Genomic DNA, 21,587 nt, shown 5'->3' on the forward strand with positions numbered 1-21,587 from the left:
TATAGAGAGCGCTGAGAAGTGGGTGGACCTTGGCGTGGCTGGGCGAGCTCTCTTTTGGCACCCCCCCACCCCCACATTTCAAGCACTCCTTGAGCATTCTGACCTGGATTGGGGGCAACATTGGGGGGGGGGAATAAGAGGATTATTGAAAATTATCTTAAACAACCCCCTTGGTATTTTGTTAATTATAACGGCAGCTTTTAGGATTCTGAGTCATGGCACAACTAGCAAAATCCGATGAGCCCCTCAGCCTGTTTTACTGGGGACAGAGGTTTTAACCGCCAAAATATAATTATATTTATGCTGTCTGTAGAATAATTTCTCATTCTAGATATCTTAACCTCAGGTGGGTGAAAGCAGGGGAGTGGAAACCAGATTCAATCCATTCCAAAATCCATGAAAATCCATCAAATATCAAAGTTCCAAAACTAAACCCATATTTGGACAACGTGAATTTATAATGAGTAACTGGAATGACAGCCTTCTTTACATAAGTAATGAGGTGGCAAATCGGGCATCATTAATATTTATGACTAAACTTTAGTGCATTTTTTATCTAACAAAATGAATTTGATTTACTGGATCGATTCAAGTAGATCACGATTCAAATGGTTTTGGCAGATGAAGGTCAGAGCCCAGTTCTGTGCCTTGGAACAGAGCAAGTGGCATTGCTTTGGGGCAAGCACGGGGTCACTGAAACGCCTGGGGTTACGGGGCTGGGAAGATCCGCCGTGCCTTGTGCCGTTCCCAATCCGCAAACCTCACGGATGTGAGTGCAGTTACTTCCCGGTCAGAAAGCTGAACCGGTGCAGGATCGGGATCTCTAACAGCATTCTCTCGGCTGGCCAGCAGCAAAACCTCAGTGTGACCACCTTGTTGTTGGGGTTTTTACAGTCTTTAACATCTTTGCTCCGTGACGCTTCAGAAATGCAGCGGTCCGGCTTCGCAGGGGGTGCTGGCAGCCAGCAGCGGATGGAGCGTGTCTCCGCTGACTTGTCGCAGTGCAAATTCGGCGGCACCGAGGGAAATGCCCCGGGAGATCTGCGCCCTGGGGCAACACGGTCCCCTGGCCAGCGAGGGACGCTCGGCAGGAAGGAATGAGTGGTGAGATGTTTCTCTCGCATCTTGCCCCAAGCAAAGTGTTTCAAAAGTCAGGTGAGTGAGTGTGTGCTCGTGACTCTGCCTTTCTAGATAACCGCGGCGTATAACAACACCCCGGAGAGGTATGTGCAGGGGGATGACAGAAACTTTCCTGTGCACGGCTCACTCGGTCTAAGGTGCTCTCTCCCTCCCTCCCCCGGCTCTCCAGCAGAGTCCAGATACCTGGAGCCTCCTGTCTCCGGCACCTACCTGTGCGGGACAGGCTGGCCGGGGAGCTGCCACCACCCGGCCGGCGGGGAGGGCCAGCGCTGCCTGTCGCTGCTCCCCATGGCATCAGCCGGCCGCCCCTCTGCCCCGAGCGCCCTGCGCGGCTCCGCGGGGCGAGGCCGTTCCCCCGGGCCGGAGCCGCTGCCCGCCGCACCTGCCCGGCCGAGCGCCGGCAGCCGGCGCGGCTGCCCCGGCTCATCCCGTCCCTGCCGCCCGCAGCTCCGCGGAGCCGCAGCCCCGCTGCCCGCGCCTCGGACCGTGCTCCGGAGCGCAGAGCGAGAGGCTTGGGGAGGAAACACAGGGAGGAAGAGATGGGAAAATAAAATGGTCTAGAACGGGACCGTATCATGCCCGGAGCTGCACGACTGGCTGGATTTTAGAGACCTCATGAGGCAGCTCAAGCTCGTGCGAGTTCAAGCATTTCCTTGATTAGCAGAAGTTGAAACTGAACCTAACTTTTTCCGAATGAGAAGGCAGGATTTTATGTGATAAGCATTGCTTTGACTCAAATTGAGTCTCCCATTCCAGTAAAAAAAAAAAAAAAATCTCACGTTTCCTCAAATGCTGGAAAATCCCTCATTAAAATCTTTGGCTTAAACGGGAAGTGTATTTTGTATACCCTGAGCCAAACAATGCAGAAAAAAAATTCTATGTTGATTTAGGAATAATAATAACAGTAGTAACACAGCTCTCACGTTTCTTCCATACTGACTGTAACTATCCTCTCAGTGATACAAAATTACTTCATGCAAATTCATGAGGTGGCAAACTCTGACACATAAATGATCAGTTTGTTGATTATGTGGTTTGTGAAAGGGTGTCAGCAGGTAAAGCTGTTTCAAATCTACCACAAAACATCATGTTCTTTGTTCAGAGGCTCATTTTGTTCTTTCTATGAACTTGCATTCTCATGCAGTTTGGAAATGAGCAATAGTCACTGAATTGGTACTGTGCTGTAACAGTGACGAATTTTTAAAAAATTATGCCACAAATAGTTATTTCCTAAAAAAAAAAAAAAAACAGTTCCACAGAATGTTCCATAGCAATATCATTCACAAGCTGTGAGTCAGGCAATGCCAAGCAGTTCAGCAAGAGCAGTGTGTGATGTGAAGTGCAGGGTCTCCTGGATGCTGCTCCATCCATGGTGGGAAGCTGGCCTGGAGGAGCAGCCAGCTCCTGTTTACTGCTTATCTGGGTGTACCATTCAACCTCTTGGTGTTCCCATACAGAAGACCTTACAACAAGTATCTGCTCTGGCAGGGATGTGGTGAAGATGAGTTGCTGTTTATAGAGCATTTTATTCAGGCTGAGATTTATTTGAAAAGAAAAGGTCTAAAATCTGTGGGTAGCAATGGGGAATCAGTGTGAGGCAAATATTCTGTGCTGATTATGGAAGAAAACTGTTGTTTGAAGCCAGTGGAAGTGCCTTTGCATGTTTCACTTTGTTTAAACAAATTGTTCTGAATTCATATGCCATGAGCATGAATAGACTTAATTGTATTTCAGGCTCTGTGAAATCAGCAGAAAGATAATACTAATAGAAGAATGGCACCCCCTGAAGGATCTAAAACCTCAATCAAGCTCCACACAGAAAAACCTTACTGTTAGTGCCTGCACCCAGCCAGTTCTCTCTGTGCCAAGAGCACAGTGACGTTTTGGTAGTCCTGCTGGAGGTGCTTTGGTGTACACCAAACAGAGTCTCCCAAGTGAGTGGGGGATGTCTATTAGTAGGGGAAATCTGGTCAGGGTCACGGCTACTGCCCTGTTCTGGCATGGGTTGGCAGAGTCTGAATTCCCTGTTTCCTGAAGGAGGTGTGAAGTGTAGAAGGTATTGTGAACGTTCACACCTTGTTGTTGGCAAGGGCACAAGGTGAGTGTGGCAACCTGGTCCCTTGAGCGCTTTCAGGCTCTTGGAGAGGCTGCAGCCTTGCAATTCTTCCCCTGGGGTAAGTACGTGACTAGGGGCTTGTGGAGACCCGTGCCTCGGTGTCCTCTGTGAGCCCCTGCTTCTCCTGTGAGGAGCTTGGTTACCCTGCTGCAAGTGAGGGAATTCAGGTTGGGTGGTCTGGATGAGCATTCAGTTTCACTTTTCATTAGAATTTAGGTGAGCAAACACTGTGTCTGCTCCACTTCTTCATTTGTCCTATAAGAACATAAGATTGCTCTATACTTAAGGCAAGTTGCCCAGAGAAGCTGTGGATGCCACATCCCTGGAAGTGTTTGTGGTGTGGTTGGATGGGTCTGAGCAACCTGGTCTAGTGGCATGTGTCCCTGCCTGTAGCAAGGGGGTTGGAACAGGATGATCTTTAAGATCCCTCCTGACCCAAAACCTTCTGTGTTTCTGTGAAATAAATAAGCTCAACTACACTTCCTATTTCTTATTTAAGATGTGCCACTTCTTATAAACTTTATAAACTTTGGCTGTACTGATCTAGAAGGCAAAAGGAGCAAGGCTGTAAAGTGAACACTAAATAAACATCTTGCTCTTGAACATTTATTTATTGCTCTTGAGCATTTATTAATGCTCTGGGAAAGGTGTGAGTGATTCTCTCCTACTAGAGGTGCTGTGATAAAAGAGCAGTGAGATTTTCCTATTGAGATTTGTTATTGCATATTGAATCTTTTTATGAGTGCAGATATGATGACTCTAAGGACCCATTTCAGCTCCAAATTAGGTAATTTCTTAGTGTCTTTCAACTTTCTCCCCAGGTTTAGCTGTACAGAACATTATCCTTTGCTTCTGTGAACTGTTACTGTGTCCTGCAACCAAAATGCCTATGCATAACTTACCAAAGTCCTGCATGACTTAACCTAACTCCTACCTAGAAGTGACTGATCCCATAGAGTGCATCTCTTTCTCAAAAAGTATGGTCAATCTTTTTGATGTATATATGACACATTTTTCTTTACTCCTAAACAAGGAAATGTATTAGGATTGGATCCTTACACATGTCATTTGCTTCAAAACAGCTAAATCACGAAGCTGATGACTTCGAGGAGATGTCAACCTCTGCCCTCCACTGAGAAGGCACAACTGGGAACACTGCTTGAAGCTTCCTGACCAATTTGCATCTGGCTTATCAGCAAGACACTGCATCACTATGTTCCAGCTAAGAGGTGTGAGAACGGCATGTTTGAAACAGAAATGTCTCTGAGACCACTTCTGACTGTCTGCTGGGTCCCTCGTCAGGGTAGATCGTCAGGAGCAAATCCACTTTGCTGCACTTCCACACCCAGCCCGGCACCTACGACTGCTCCTCGCTGGAATGCCACCCACGTCCTCCGCGCTGGTTCTTCTCTCTGTGCTGTCAAACGGGACGTACATAGAAGCTTATCAGAGTGGTTTTTGCAGGCTCCGCCAGCTACCCAAGCGCTGTACTGTCTGCTCCTTTATCCTCAGCATCTCCGCGACTGCTGGCAAAGTCCACCGAGCTTTCGAGGGCCACGGTCCAGAAGGTGCCTACCTCATCTGCACGTTATAAACAGCACCACGGCAGCTCCCGGCGCGGCTCGCTGAGTGCCCCAGCGGCCACCGCCCGCGCCCGGGCCAGCACGTCCGGGGCCACGCGGGTCACGCCGAGGCACCGCCGGCCAGTGCCCTGCCAGGCTCGGCCCCGGCGCCGCCAGCCGCGGGGAGCAGCAGGGCCGGGCCGGGCCGGGCCGGCAGCACAGCCCGCTCCGGGCCGTGGGTGCTGCTGTGAGGGGGCCGGGGCCGAGACCGCCGCGCCGACTCTCGGCACCGCCACAGAGCCCAGCGGGGCCGCGGCACGGCTCCCCCCGCGGCGGCACGTCCCGAAAACCCCGGACAAAACGTGACCGGGACACATTCGGGACGGGCAATCTCCGATTGCCCAGGCCGGGCCGGCGGGGCCGCCGTTATCTCGCCGCCGGCTTCCATTTCCGCGGAGCCTCGGTGAGGGCGATGCCCGGCCCCGGCAGCTCCAAGCGGGAGCGGCGAGGTGCAGCCCCGCTCAAACACTTGGGTCTCCCCGGGCACTCAGAACGCTCCGAGCCGCCGCGCGTGTCTTTTGTAAGGGGAACGGGCTCCGGACCCGCTGCCCCCCGGGCATCCACCGCACTGGGGAAGGCTGCAGAGACAAAGCCCCGCTCGGGCGGGGCGCGGACCTCCCCCGCCGGACCGTCCCCGCCCGCGGGGGGCTGCGAAGGGAGGCCGCGGCGCTGGCAGCGGCGTCCCGGCACGGCGGCCGGCCCGGGGCAGCGGCACTGCGGGACAGCCCCCAGCCCCAGCCCCCGCCCAGCCCCGGGGTCACGGCGAGCGGTCCGGGCGGCGCGCAGGCGCACGGCGTGCCCGCGCCTCCAACATGGCTGAGGTGGTGCCGTTCCTCCTGCGGCGGGCGCGGAGCGGAGGATGCTGAGCCTGCCCCGAGCCGCCGCCGCAGCCGCTGGGGTGGTGAGGCCGAGGCGCGCCCCGCGCAGCCATGGCCAGGCTGGCCGACTACTTCATCGTGGTGGGCTATGACCACGAGAAGACAGGTAGGTGTGGCTGCGCGCAGCGCTGCCCCGCCGTGCCTGGCCGCTCCCCGCGCTCCTGCCCGGCCCCGGCCCCCGCCCGCCTCCGGCCGGGCCGCGGGAGGAGGAGACTGCGGCGCACACGGGGCGCGCGTCCGGCCAGGGGAGGAGGGGGTGAGGGCAGCGGGGCGAGCCAAGGGTTAATCCCCCTTCCCCGAGGGGGGAAGCGGAGGGGCTCCCGCACCGCCCGGTCGGGGCAGCCCGGCCCGCCCCGCCCGCCGGGAGCGGCGGCGGCTCCTTCCCCGAAGCGCGGGCAGGTTCAAACGGGGCCCGCGGCCGTGCCGGGCCCGGCGGCCGGAGCCGCGGGGCAGGGCCGGAGCCGCCGGTCCCCACCTGTGTCCCGCCGGCTGGGGCGCGACAGCCGCGCCTCCCGGGAGAACAAAGGCTGCGTTCGGCCAGCGGCGGGGCTTGCCCGTCTCGCCGCTCATCCATCGCCTGTTGAACGGCGCCGCGTGTCCCCCGGGCAGCGCCGTAGCGCCGAACGGGCATGGAATGGGTGCTCTTCCTAAAGCCTCGGGATACTGAGTGCTGTCTGCTGGGGGAAAGGGAAGTGGTGTTATCTGCTGTCGTTTTGTGGGCAAAGAGAGAGTGGTTTGTGTTACGTAACTCTCCGTTATGGTACCAGCTTTGTTGCTGCAGAGATCTCAAATCAGTGTTTGGGAAACGAAGTGATTGTCAACTGGAATGTGTTTGTGCTGCGTATTTCAGAGCGCTCCTTTGAATGTATGTTGTTAATAAACAATATTTTAAACAGTCGAATGTTCCCTAATTTATTTGACTATGCATAAACCAAACAACACTCAAGTTTGTTACTCAGAGTAATTCTTTGAAGTAGCAATTGCGTGTAGTCTGTATCTGTTGATTCAAAAAGTGCAGCTAATAAACTCGGATTATGGATTTTTTAAAAAGAAATATAATTTTTAGAGAAACCGTTATATTTGCATGTTTAAAGATGCAGTGTCTTACAAAGTTCTGCTAGGGTCTCTTGGATTTTACTATTCTGCAATTGTTATTCCATTAATTACGTCCTGGTTACCCCTTCCATCCATTTGATAGTAGGTTTGTCCTAATTGTACTGTCAAAATCAAGCCATGTGAAATGGGAAGTATTTTATTTTAAAAATAAAGACCTTTCCTTTTACCTCTCTCCTGTTTGGAACATTTTCCCTGACAAAGTAGAGAGAACCCAAATCAAAACAAAGAAGCAACTGAAAAACCCAGATGTGCTTTTAAAGAAGACAAATCAAATAGGCTGCTTACTTCATTGAAGTGAAGTTACAGATTGCATTGGAAAGCTTTATGTCTGTAAAATGTCCTCATCTGTAGCATTTAAGTATGTGTTTAACTTCCCATACATAAATTGTTTCATGAAGTTTGGTAGAATTGCTTGCCTGGTGAAATTGAGCAGATTCAGAAATAACTCCTGAATCTTAATTTAAAAAGGTCATGCCCAGAAAGTAATTGTTTAGACTTTATTATTTAAACTGCTTGTTGCTACTTTAATGCTTCATAAGAAAAATGCTTGAAGGAACAACATTCTGTTGAAGACTAGGCATGCATTGTTTTCCAAATTCCTTTACCCCCACATGCAATCCCATAATACATGGAGTACTGACCTTTATTTTTCTTATAAAACTGTAGTTTTTTGATGCATTTATTATGCTTCCTTCTATATGAAAAGCAGGGACAAGCATTTGTAGGATTATAGACTAGCTACCCTTGAAGCTTTTATATTTTTAAGTATGTTCTTTTTTTTTCCTTTCCTATTTGTTTTTTATCTGCAGCTACCTTCTGGCCTGGTTTTAATGTGCTTGATTTTAATGTTAAGTGTAATTATGTTTTGTAGAGGTTTTGGTTTTTTTTTTTTTTTTTTTTTTTTTTTTTTCCCAGGAATAATCTGTGGAATAGCTTTGTGTAAACAAGCAAAAAAAAAATGCTGTACCCTTCCCCCCCCAACCTGTGTCAGAAGCATTTGGATGATAAACACTTGTGGTTTATAGGGAAGGGTGTTTATAGGAGTGACTGCTCTCCCAGGAAAGCCCCACTGTGTCTGCTGGCTCTCCCCTCACTGCTTATATGGATTTATTTAGATGTGCCAATATCTTACCCCTGAAAATGTGATAAAGGTGCTGATTTTCTGGCTTTACTCAAAAAACATTAGCTGTAAATATCTAAAATGCAGTGTTTATGCAGTTTAGGAGCAGATCTGTAGATTTTTGTTGTTTTGGAACAGCTTTGATGCTACAAGTTTTTGTCCAGCATAGTCTTCAGGGGGAGTGAAGGGTTTTATTGTCCTCAAATAAACCAGAGTGTGCCCTTTGGGAATCAACATGTGAAAGTCCATTCCTGTTCTGGTCTAGGCCTGTGTAAATTGATGTTACAGCAGTCCTGGTGCTGCCATTCCTATTGTGCTAAACCTTCCTTTGGATCCAGCTCACTTTAGGATGCTGACCCATCCAAAAGACCTTTCTTGCTGGGTGTGTAACCTGTGTTGCTGTATTGTCTTGGATTACTTGCCTGCTCATTTTTCAAACAGTGCTGGCTCATCAGGTTGTCAGATGAATGCCAGTACTGGCATAAAGGAGGATCAGGAGCATGCTGAAAGACAGATCAATGCACCCTGAGTTTCTATCAGCTGAAATGTTCCTAGAGCCTTGGGCAGAAAGATGTTAGTGAGGTGCCTTTGTGCCCTACATGCTCTAAGGAACCTGATGGGAGCCCTTGGATAATTTGCCTAACAGGCAGTTTATTCACGCTTGGCAAGTTGCACAGAGGCTCTGCCCGAGTGGAGAATGAGCTTTGCTGTTGACAGGTGTCAGAAGAGTTGCAGGCACTTAGGAGTTGAGAAGTCTTTGTGTTGCTGAAGATGACCTGATTCACCCAGCTTTTTCTGTCTTTCAGGTACACTGGTCTGTATTCCCACTTAGGTTGCTCGGTCTGTGTCTCACCATAAAACTAAGCTTCAGTGGATCATAGTTTTAATGGCTGCTGTGTATTTTAAGAACTCATTCTGAGCCACTGCTCAGAACTGCAGCAGCAGTAGCTGCTGTCAGAAGTGCGTGTTAAGTGTCCTGACAGAGTTATAGAAACCAGATTTATAAATCCCCCAGCTTTACTAAACCCTTTTCTTTTTTTTTTTTGTTCAAACAGTGATACTTTTTCAGAGTAAAGCAATCAGCCTTGGTGTATTTTGCCTTCAGCTGAACCTTGGCTGAGGTAGATAACCACATTTTCCCCCAGCATATCAGCACAATATAAAGCTGTTACATAACTGGCTACAAAAGGCACTTACAGAAGTCTCTGAAAGGAGCAAAGGTGCTACCAGATGTAGGCATTCTAGGATAACAGCTAGGAGAAATCCCAGGAGCCCTTACTGTTCATGCATTTTATTGTTTCATGGATTTTGAAGTGTGTTTGATGTGCTTCACCAAAAAATTCTCATTTATTATGTCTAAATAATGGAATGTGGATGGGATTTAGGAAGAGCACAGATGTTTGCAAAGATCACAGAAGGGCATGAGAAAATGCCTTTTTTGTTTTGTTTGTTTTTGGTTTTGCTGGTATAAGCCCTAATCATAAACCTATCCCTAGAATCTACATACAGTATTCCTTGGAAAAGGTAAAAGAGAGAACATTCTGTGTCTTCCTTAGCTCAGCAGCTGAAAGGTGACAGGATAAAGAAGAGAGGGTCTAAAGACTGAATTTGATTAATTTTCCCATACACCCACGGCAGCTTTCCTGTAGGATGCTGTTTTGTACCCAGAAGTTAAAGGAGAAAACCTATGTGGTGGATCAGGATGTTTTCTGTGAGGTTTGGTTGCTCTAAGAGGACAGAGGAGTGATTTGTTCTTGAATCTGTGTGCAGTTGCAATGTGTAGGACAGAAGGCTTCCAACAGTATAGCAGTTTTATTTGGCTGTTGTCACAACTGATAAATGCTGGTATAACATGTGTAGGCTCTGTTGTGGTTGTTTCTGTTCTGATTTTTATCAACTCCTCTTCAGGGAAGCCTTTATTGTGTAACATAGCTTTGTATCTCAGAGGATTTTGAAACAAGACAAGTGATTGTTGATGGAGTGGGAGAAATTTCTAAATGGAGTTGTCTGATTCTTTTTTTTCCTGTGAGCAGATTTTCCCTGTGAAGAATATAGTATCATTAGGATTTTCTGGTGTATTTTCTGTATATTCACAGTTGGGCATTTCACTGAACTAGTGTGTGTATAAGGAGTGGATGATTGCTTGATACCATGGCATGCAATCTCTGTAAAAACAAAATGTAGAAAAATAAGGGAATAAAGCTGTTACTTCAGTGGCTTTCTTATCTGTGCTGCAGCTTAATTTGATTCAAATGCAATCCAGGGAAATCTCAAAGGGATTAAAAAAGCAACAAAAACCAAATCCTTCTTATTGTGGCAGGGGAATTCTTGCAGCTGCAGTGGAATGAAGCATCAAGTGCAGTGCTGGAAGTGGAGCAGAATGCAGGAGTGTGCCTGGGAGATGGTTCTAGGTGCCTGTGGCTGCTAGGGCATGGCACCCCAAATACTTGTAAACAAATTAGTTGCTCCAGTCAATGAAATGATCTCTTCCTCCAAACCTTGTGCTTTACTTTTCAAATACAGCAGGTTCCACAAAACTGTGCTGAAACAGAGTGAGGAAAAAATATTTCCATTGCACGTGGTTTTGTTTGTTTCGATTGTGGTAGTGTTTATTTCTTTGTTTGTTTCTTTGTTTGGTGGGGTTTTTTGTTTTGTTTTTGTTGGTTTTTTTTTTTTTTGGGTGAGATAAAGCTCTGTTGAAAGTCTTCTTGGAAGACCCCCAGTATTTTTTGATAGCATGTATTCCTAAAAGATATCCAAGCAGTTTCTTCTAGTACATAATGTGGACTTAAAAATTGATTTTGGTTTATGGATTTTTATCATTTTGGAGAAATCTTATAATCAACAGAGATCATAGATGTCTTCTTTCCCTCACATGTCTGTAATGAATATTTCTAAAGAACTTGGATTTCAGACTCTTTACTCACTCAGTCTTGCCATTATAATAACAACAACACTAAAAATACTTCTTTTTCAGCCTTTAATTGTAATCTAAAATATTCCTGGAGGCATTTTTCTCTGCAAGCTATCTGCATTTGGTCTGAAATAGGACACAGATTATGTTGAGGGAAGTAGCATTTCCTATCTTTGTGACTTAACTGCAGTCAAGGAACTCTTTCTTCCCTGTTCTGTCCTGGATTAACTTTGTGGATTATCTGACAAAAAGACACTTTTCCTGCAGCCTGTTCATGGCAAACAGTTTGTTATGCAAGCCTGAATACTGTGTAAGCCCTGGCCTTCTATAACCACAATCATATTTTTCAGTGGAGGGACAATGAGACTGACATTTAACTTCTGCAATGTCCCAAACATAACAGTCCTGTCTTGTTACAGCAAGGAAGAGAATTACACTGCTGTGGTAGCTCTCTTACATCAATTTCAAGTACCAACTACCTCCCCAATTACTCGTGCTCACAAAGGAAAACCACAGTCACTGTGGAATCATTTGTAAAATGTGTAAAAGCAGATTCACAGTCCAGCCTTGATAACTGTCAGTGAAAGTTGTGGCCTGCAAATATCTACTGGTGAGTGGGAGGTTTTCCTTTGGTTCATCTCTCCTCTTACTCCTCTTTGCAGTAGCATGAGACTTTCATGCTCCTTGCTTCTATAGTGAAAAAAAAAGATTTCTAACAATAGCATTATCAGTATTGATGAGATTCATTTTCTTCTGCTCGGCGTTTTGGGAATTGTGTTCCATTTCTATGTGTTTGTTGAAATAAATCACTCCGGTGGTGTCAGTGGTACGTTCTGAAGTCAAGGACAATCCAATTAGTGTTGATTGGGATTTGGCAGCTAAATCCCTGCTCATTGAGCCAAGAACATGCTGGTTATTGCTTATCTGCTAGTGACTAGATAGATCCTGATTTCACGTCTCTGATGTTTACAGTTCTCAGTTTTCAATCTTCTGCAGATTGAATACTATGAAAAAATGCAATCATTGAACAGAGCTTGAATTCTTTGTTTCCTTTCTAGGAGTGTTGTGTTCTAGGTGTCAAAGTAACCACAACATTTGCACTGAGCTGGATGTGGGTGATGGGCTGTCACTGCTGCAGCCAGGACCAGCACTTGGTGACAGGATGGTCTGGGGTTGTGTGAAGCTGTTGTGGAGGAAAGCTGAGAGGCAGAAAAAACAAACTCATCATAATTCTGGATACAAATTCAGGAGAGTTGCATGCAAAACCCCGTTGGACCATGGGAGACCTCAGTGGATACAAAGAGACAAAGGAATGTTACTGGGCATATAAAGTCAATCAATCAGAAAGAAATTCAAGGGGGGGAAAATAGAAGGTAGGAAAAATGTCCTTATCATGTCCTTTTACTGTGGTTCATGTGTCGTTTTCTAGGATTTAAAACCCCAGAAAATCCATTATCTGACACTTGGATTGATCTTCAGCGAGATAGAAAATGTCTTTTTTAAATGTTAGAGTGTTGGGTTGCTGGAATAGCAGCTGGAAGGAAGATGAGACATTCTGGCAGAGGATTTCTCAGATGCTTGTGGGGGAAAAGGGATGACAGCTCTTCTTTCTGGAGCCTTGACTTCAGCTGTGGAAGGTTGTGGGTTTTGTTGGGCTCCTTTTGCCAGCTGCTGTGGACAGTGATGCCAGGAGTGTTGTCAGACTCTCTGGTGGGCTGCATGTCACTTCCTTGTGGCTCAGGCACCCTTCACAAGACATTGGCCACTCCTCCTGCTTACTCTATTTGACACATTCTGGTATTTTAGAATGCTTTCTGTCTTCTAGGTTTATTCCAGAAGAATCTCTGCCTTGTCATCTCTCCAACTTTCTCCTTCCTTCTCTTACTCTCAGTATCCATTTAACTCTCTTTATCTACTCTGTGGTTTTCTGAGATGAAGTCTTCTTGGCCACTCAGTCTGATTTCTTATGGTTTTCATCTTTAAATAAACAAATTCCAATTCATCACACAAACACCAGGGCCAGGTTTTGTCCCTTCAGTAAATTTTGAGCCTAAAAGAGTGTTCGGTAGAATTTTAGTTTAGGCCAAAAAAAATCCTTTTCTCTCCAGTCTTATTTCTTGGAAGCGGAAAAAGTATTTGGTGTGAAATTTTACTCAAATAATTGGGCTGGAAACAGATGCCAACCATTGAGACTTTATATGGTGCATTAAGTTTAAGTAAAAAATAATTGAAAATAGTTAAAGAACAAGATCGAACACCATCAGAGATGCCTGTAGCTGTTAGTTATTTGTGTATCTAAAAAACATCACACTCTTGTTTCTTAGTTTGTTATAACTGCACTAGTTAAAGCCCAGTAAAGCTTTTAGCTTGACCACTGTGTTGTTGAAGTTTTCCACAGTTTAGATTTGTGCATTTAACATGTGTATTTTTGTTTTGGACGAAGAAATGCAGACGCTCGTCCTTTTTTGTGACTATTGTTCTCTGGGCTGTAAATCTAATTCCTAAATGGCAGTAAGAATAAGCTGTATGTGTGACTAACAAAATACTCAAGACTCAAAAGACAAAGTTGTGACCTTGTCATAAATTCAAATGTAATGGAATTTTAATTCTTGAAATATTGTTGAATTGGCATACTGTACTTCTTAAAAAATTAGAGAAGCTGTGTTTTTGAATTCTATTACACAGACTGCTTTTCATAAACATGCAAATTGCAATTGCATAAAAATAGAAGAAAGCCACATGCTTTGTTCCTGTGGAGCTGTTTCTTCATAATTAATCTATTTTCCCAGAAAAACACATAGTAGTTTTATGAAGCTCGTGTGATGACTGGGCTGTTACTGGTCTATATTGTTGGTGTGCTATTTTTAAACTAGGCTTAATACAAAACATTCCAGTAGAACTTACAAGAGGATTTCCATTTTCTTTCTTCTTGTTTTATAGTTTGTGAAGAGAGAATTAGTAGGTTTGATAATTTTTAAGAACATATAATTTTTTAAAGAAGATTTCAAAGAAAAATTTATGATAAAACCAATTGTAAAAGCCTTCCTAAAACACGGATTTAAACCCACATTTCCCCCCATATTTTTGGGGGGTAATTTAATCTATTTAGAGTCTTCCTCTTTTGGGCTGCAAGTTCTTAGAATCTTCAGCCTGTGAGAGTTTTTGCCTTCAGTATATTTTGTTCAGTGGGCTGCCAGGCAGAATTTGCTTTTTGTGAAGTGTCTTGGCCTGGGGCCTCTGCCTGAGCCATAGGTTGTGCCCAGCTACAGCTGAGGAACAAGTTGGAATTTCCTGTAAAGGGAGGGAAGAGCTGCTGCCTTTGGGATTCACCCTACATTTCTTAGAAGTGCAATTATTGAATTATTCCTACTTTATGCCTTTCAGGAGCTGCTTGCTTTTGTAAAATAGGAAGCTAATTAGCATGTGTCTCTCATGATCAGTAAGTTTCAGCAGTGGTAGAAAGGCCAAGGTTTGGAATGGATGCTTTTAGTGGTATTTCCAAAACAAATAAGATAACGAGGCATGCACACAGAATAAAAGGATGTTTTCTGTCATAATAAATATTCAGTTTGTGTTCAGAAATCCATGCAAGTGTTCAAAATGTTGCAGAGGAATGTTTCTGCCCATGGTAATTTATAGTGACTAAAACTGAAATGCTAATTTTCAGTGATAAATTCTGGTCCACTTTGCTGAAGTGAGTTCAGAGAACACCTGTGAAGGTCTCAGGTTTGCCCTTTAGCTGGAGGCAGCGATTTTAGACCCTGGTGCCAGTTCTGGGCTACTCCCACTCACCAGCTGAAGTTTTGCCTCAAGCTCCCTGTAAGCATGCTTGAAGCCGAGGCACCTGGCTTTGGAGTAGTGACGCTGTGTTCCCTTCTCCAGCTCTGAGGGCTGGTTCTTTGCAGCAGGGAGGCAGCAGAGAGAGCTGGAGCATCCCCGAGCCCCTCACTCAGCAGGGTGTCCCCAGCCTGCAGCTGTGACTGCCCCGCGCTTCAGCAGCGCAGCCAAAGCAAGCGGCCCTGTTGTTTCAGCTACAGGCAACTGAAAAGAAAACAAAGCCATAGAGAGCCACATGTTTGTGATTTGGAATTCAAAACTCTTCTTTCAAAAGATTCTCTTTCCTGTTTGAGTAACGTGCATAAATAGTGATACCAGATTTGCCCCTGAGTAAACGGCGTCCGCTCAAGTTGTGACACTCCTGTAAGGTTGTTGTTTCAGCACCCTGTTTTCCAAATATTTTGTTTATGCTGTTTATTATTAAAAGAGATGAGATCATACATGTTTAACAAAATAATCTCCTGGAGGCTATTTTTTATCATTTTGTTCTCTTTTGCCACATGGCATCGTTTTGGAAGAGGCAAGACTGTCACTCATTTTTTGTGAGAGAGAAAAGACCTCAGAAAACATGCTTTGTGCCTTTCTGACCTTGTAAGATGTTTTTGCATTCTTACAAAATTGTTTACGTGCTTGGTTATGGGTTTCTTTATGATTTTTGTTTTTAATTTACAAAGATGTGGCCAGATTTAGTAAATGGCCTTCTTTGGAAAACTGCAGTTCAAGAACATGGGGGTTCCCTGGTCAAGTCTCTAGACATAGTTATTGGTAACCAGAGCTGCTCTTCTTGCTGATAGCCTAGTAGAAGACAGAAGGTAGCAGTTTACATGCATACTTAATTCTGATTAAAAATGAGGATTGTTGCTCTTTCCAGAGAGGTAGGATTTGAGAGGCCTAACTCAGAAGACTGTTGTTTTCATAATCTGTTATTTTCTTGAGATTATGCTTACCATTATTTGAAGTTAGAAAACCTGGAGGTAAGCGTCAGATAAAAGTAATAATAACAATAATAATTTTTTTAAGAAAGGCCTTAACTGGTCTGCAACTCATTGTTTTTGTCTTGTGGAAAAGACCTTGGAGATGTTTCAATTCCCAAAGTTGTGATGGTTAAGGATAGGATGCTGAAAAGTAAAACCTATGGATCTCCTATCTTCCTTTGTAACTGAGATGTGTGTTCTGCTTATTCTCAGCCAGTGTTCTTAAAGTTATAATAAAGTCTGTGGGTTGAGTTGTTTCCTATCCCTAACTTCTTTTCTCCTTCTCCTCCCTGACTCCCCAAAAATCAGTAATTGTTTTAGGTTTTATATGAAAACAAGAAGAGTCATGGCTACTAATAAAATTCTGAAGCAGAAGACTTAGAATATAATTCTGTTTAAAAATCCCCATAAAAAGTCTAGAAATGAGCAGTAGAAAACCCTCATCACTTACTGTCTGTCTGGTATGTACTCCCTACCTAATCTTAACTGTTCTCTTAAAGCTTTGAAAATAGATTTGTAGAGACCAAAACATAAATTGTATGTTTTATTAGATTTGATTTATGGTCTTATGAAAACTCTGGATTTTTTTAATTCTTTTGCATTTGATGGTGAGCTGAGAGGAGCTTTGGACTTCAGTGATCTTCATGTAGTTGTATAAAGCATCATATGCTTTCTACAGTTTTCACAGCAGATGGACCAAGGTTTTGTCAACATGGTCTTGCCAAACTTAATTAGCAGCAAATTTTCATGTCTCAGTCTAAGCTGTTCCTGATTTAATGGTAAGAGTCCCAAGAGTTATGTACAGATTAAAGGATCAGAGAATGGTTTTGGTTGGAAGGGACCTTAAAAATCCTCTGGTTCCATGGGCAGGGAACCTTCCACTGGATTGGGTTGTCCTTCCTCTGTTGGGGCCCCCAGAGGTGGTGGAGCACTCCAGGTGATTTCTCAGGAGAGCAGAGTAGGAGGAGAGAATCACCTCTCTTGACCTGCTGGTAAAGGATGGGTGCAGGTGGTCACTGTTCTTGGGCAAAATTGGTAGCATGGACTCCCAAAGTTAATTTTGCAGACCTTTTTTTTTTGTTCAACTTGTAAATATCAAGTAAAAAAAAAGAAGTGGAATACTTAATGCTTGAGACTTTTAGATGATTAAAAGAAAGTAATAAAATAATTATTTTATTATAAATAAATATATTATAAATAAAATAATACAAATATAGATAAATATATTTTAGTATAATTATATTAAATATATTATATTATAAATTATATAAATATATAAATAAATCAATTTATAATAAAATTATTTTATTATATAAAGCTTGTGGTGAAGGACTCCAGACAGAGCTCATGATATGAGTGACTAGAATGTCCAAATTTTGGATGAAATGCATTTTTATAAATACAAGCCAAAGTACATTTAGTGGTGAGAAAGAATTCATAGCATTGGTCTCTAATTTAGCTATTGTCACTTAGTTGAAAAGTTCTTGGAATTTGTTGGGACAGTTCTCTGTGAAACTTCAGCCTAAAGTCTGGTATGGCATCAGTAAACTCAGAAATAAACAGTGTGGAATTGTGAAAGAAACCCACCCAAAGCCCCTGTGGTGTTGGGACTTGCAGCTTAGGGGCCAGGAATGGGTTAGGGGAACCCCAGAGGTCCTGCTCAGCCCTGGTCTCTGTGATCCAGACCCCTAAAGACTGGACAGGACCAGTGGGCATTGCCTGATCCCTTCTCCTCTCCCAAGGCACAAATGGCTGCAGCCTTTGCTGATCTGCCTGGGCAGATCCTGACTCATCCTCAGAGACCTCCACAACAGCCCTTCAAACCTCCTCCAGTGTTCCTCTGGCTGACTTTCAGGAGACTTTTCAGTGTTTGAGTCATGTGGCTTTGGGTACAGTTGTCAGCCTGTTACTGCTCTTCTCCTTGAAATGTGGGGACCAAACTGCATGTGGTCATTTACATGAAATCTTACCAAAATACAGAGTGAGACTGGTACTTGCTGGTTTTGTGGGCAGGGCAGTTTTGTGACATCACTCTGAGCTTTTTATTTGGTTTGGTTGTTTTTTTGGTTTTTTTTTAGCTCTCAGCATCACAACACTGAGGGTCACTTGAGGGTCACTTTGTGGTCTGCTTTAACTTCTACATCCCTTTTACCTAAACCACATTTGGGCCATCCCTTATATGTGCAGTCAGATGTTCTGGCCTAACTCTGCAGCTTTGCAATTTTCCTTAGTCACACTCTTAACATTTTTTCATAACTTTTTTCCCAGTCTTTCAGGATCACTTTGAATTCTTAGCTTGTCCTCTACTCTGTTTACTTGTCTTCATTTTCAGAAAATAAATAATCTATGTGTATATATATATATATATAGGTTTATATATTATAAGAACAGGCTGCAGTTATGTTCTGTGTTTCAATCTGCAGCAACTTCAATCAAAACTAAACCAAAACCCACTTCAAATCAAAAACCAAGCCTTGGACTCCACAATGACTCACATATCATGTCTGAGAGGTAGACTTAATGCTGCTGTAAATATGATTGAGTGTGTGTAGTGAATAAATTTGCAGAAAGCACATTCAGTTGATGCCCCTAGGCATACTAAATTTTGGGTTGTTTGGGGTGCATTAAGTAGGGTGATATTTTAAGAGTCAGGGACTTTAAGAAACAAGTTGGCCAATTATTTCCTAAACAGCAGAACTAGTGACGTATTTCTGCACATTTTTTGTCTTTTGTCTGGAATGGCCCTGGTAGTGCTGCTACAGACAAGGAACGGGGTGTCTTGAATACTAACTTTTCTTCAGATCAGGGTCACTGTGTGTTTATTTATTTGGGTTAAAGGCCATCGGTCACACAGATGTCGTTTCTGTAGGAAACCTCTCTGCAAGGAGCAGTTTTACTTGTGAGGACACCATTTACTGTCACTTAGGAGAATGTTTGCCTGCCTTTGTGGCAGACACATTATAATATGCTCCAGTTAAGATTCTGGGCCTGCCACAGCCTCAGAAGGGAGAGGTTATGTTCTATTAATTAATTACGGGCCCATAGTCAAGTGGCATTTAATTGTTTGCTAGGACATGGATGTGACTCTTTTCTTTCTTTGTGCTCTCATTTCAGACAACCAGTTCCTTTGGTTTCTTGCAATTGCAAAATATGCACCGAGGAGTTAAAAAAATACTATTTTTACTGCTAATGGGGCATGCACTGGAAGTGCATTTGGATGTGCAAAATCTTGGCAGTGTAGCTTATTTATGGGGCAGGAGATGGCAGTAAGGAAACAGGTGATTTAGCACAAGCACAGAACCATACTTTATTCTTACATTATGGTTTTAAGAGAACTCTCAAAACCCCTGAAATACCCTAATAATTATTCAAATTTACACAGTTATATTAATTTTGTGTCTTCCTGTTTGATTTTTTTGGGGTCTTTTTCCAATGAAGTATTTACCAGCATTTGCAGTGCTTGTTTAGAGATCAGGTGAAATATTATGTGCTACATGAGCCAAATACAATTCACATTATGCACAGTTCAGCTTTAGGGAAGACTGCTGGAGTTAGAAGTAATACAAATACACAGTAACACTTGTGATGTTTCAAAGCTTGTGTCTGTGCATTTCAAAGAAATTTGCATACAGCATTATTTTTGAGAATTCACATTCTTTGTGTCGGTCCCCACTTAATTTAAGGCACTCTGGCAGCTGGTTCTGTGGGCAAGGAGGGGATGAAATGCTGTTAACCTCTGCGAGCCAGAACACAAACAAACAGTGTTTAACTTGGGGACAGCTGAGGGTGTTCCAGACAATGGTGTTAATTTTGATTGCCTGTTTGAAGTAGCCCTGTGCTTTTTGTTCTCATTTCGGAAGCCGAACATGTTGTTTGGACCTTGTCTGCAGCTGTGAAGAACAAAGTTTGTCATGCAGAGGCTGAGCAGGATGACATCAGGGGATGATGGTGGCTGCTGTGGCAGCGTGCTGCTCTTTGCCCCTGCTGTGGAAGCGTGACCACTGCCATGCATTCCTTTCATTTGGGGTCAGGCAGGCAGGCAGGGGTGAAATTGCATTCTCTGGGTATTTATGGGACCCCTTGTTAATGGGGGCTGCTGTTGTTTTGGGGCTCTGTTGCAGGGTGTTCCCCAGGTCAGTGCTCCTGCAGGGCTCTCAGTGGGCAGCTCAGGCTGTTTGCACGGTGACGCTCCAGCCCTTTGCAATTCAGCCATGACAGGAGGCCAGTAACTGTGGAGCCTTGCTCACATCCCCTGCACATCCCCAGCTTATGGAGTGCTGGAGAATGTGGAGCAAAATGTGCCTAAACCCTCAGGGCCCAATTCTCTTGAGGGAGAATGCTGCTGTGGAGTCCTGGCTTGCACAGGGCAGCGTGGGGTTAGCTGGCACCTGGGCTGAGCAGCCTGAATGTTGGCACTGGTGCCATTCAGGCAGGTGGGTAAGGAGCTGCTTTTTGCTAAATACATATGGGCCATAAGATATGCTCAGCTTACTGGAAGCTCTTTGTTTTTTTGCTCTGTTTTTAGTCTATAGTCAGTCCAGACAAAATATTTGGCCTACCAGGATATGTGAATCATTCTTCTTTGTAAAGCATCATTTATCATCTGTGTTCTGAAAAGGTTTTGTATGAGGAAAACATTGAATACACTCAGAAATTTTTATTGTCAACGTGCGTTTTTACAGCTGTTGTATAAAAATCTTGCTTTGTTGAGATCAAAATATTATTTAATTGTTTTAGCCTATTGGAATCACAGGAAATATACAGGGTGGGAAACTCCCAAATGACTTGTCACTCTCCATCATCTGTAGGTGAGCAGTGGCACGCAGACTTAAATAAACAAATCTTAGCAGCTGGTTAGTTCTGGGAAAAAAGAGAAAACTTGCTTCCTCATCCTTTATGATTGCTTATATTTATGTGCTGAGTAGAAGAAAAGCTTTGAAACTTACTTATCAATGCAAAAATATATGTACAGTACAAATCTGTTGTTAAGAATTGAGTGAACAGGTTGAAATCAACTTGTGTTGATTTTTTTTGTCCTTTTAGTCTTGTTTTAAATTAAACTAAGCCAGGTTTTGAAAGAAACTACTGCATGTGAGGAGGGTACTGTCTAAAATTCTGTGGGGACTTCCAGCGAGCATCTCAGTACCCAAAGATCTGTGGCAGCTGCTGTGAAGTTGAGGGCAAAATAATGTTGTAGTAGACAGTTGAGATGGCCTTCCAGTCACAGAATTCTGTTTGAACAGATTTTGTGGCAAGTATGATGCAAGGAAGTTTGCTGACATGTGATATAAATGAATGATACCTGCATGTACGGATCCATGTTCCAGTTCCTCTCATTAAAGGACTGTGGCTCTGCAAGTGCTTAGAGGCAGGAAGCATTATGGAAAAACAGTATTTTAAATAACTAAGGAATGGAAAAGGGCAGTGGAAGAGGAACTGTGAGATGACAAACATTGTCTATTAGAGATCAAGAGTGCAATGTACAGAGGAACAGTCCTGTGAAGGTGGTGGAGAGAGAACAGGGATTTGGAAGTTGAGGCAGATTCTTACTGCAGAGGATTGGAAAGTAGATCGGGAGGAAGTGAGTTGCAGAGCTAACATCTTGCATGTTGGGATCTGCTAAGTAATATTTACAGGTTGGGTTGAGATGTGGGTAGTTTGTGCAAGCTCCAGAACAGGAATTTGCAGTGATGTGAGGTATGGGACTACAAATAAAGACTGCATTTAAGGCTAAAGTGAGGGAGCTGGAGAAATGGGTTGCACGTTATCTCTGCAGCGCTGGCACTGCGTGGGATGTCAGAAGGGCTCTTATGCGGAGGATTCTTCTTTACACATTTCAGATTTGAGGAGGATTGTTTTGATCTGAGGCA

At 44.2% G+C, this 21,587-nt stretch overlaps 1 protein-coding gene across 5 annotated transcripts in view; it reads left to right on the forward strand.

The window, feature by feature from the left end:
• Positions 1–5,695: 5,695 nt before the first annotated feature.
• SBF2 (SET binding factor 2) overlaps positions 5,696–21,587 on the forward strand; it is a 231,945-nt gene continuing 216,053 nt past the window's right edge. For all 5 annotated transcript variants that reach the window (XM_036384030.2, XM_036384033.2, XM_036384035.2 and 2 more), the window contains exon 1: positions 5,696–5,862. In XM_036384030.2, coding sequence (XP_036239923.1) covers positions 5,808–5,862 — 55 coding nt within the window. In that variant the 5' untranslated portion in view covers positions 5,696–5,807. The remainder of the gene's footprint in view (positions 5,863–21,587) is intronic.

Source organism: Molothrus ater, chromosome 6 (genome assembly GCF_012460135.2).
Source record: "Molothrus ater isolate BHLD 08-10-18 breed brown headed cowbird chromosome 6, BPBGC_Mater_1.1, whole genome shotgun sequence".
In the NCBI taxonomy this organism is placed as follows: Eukaryota; Metazoa; Chordata; class Aves; order Passeriformes; family Icteridae; genus Molothrus; species Molothrus ater.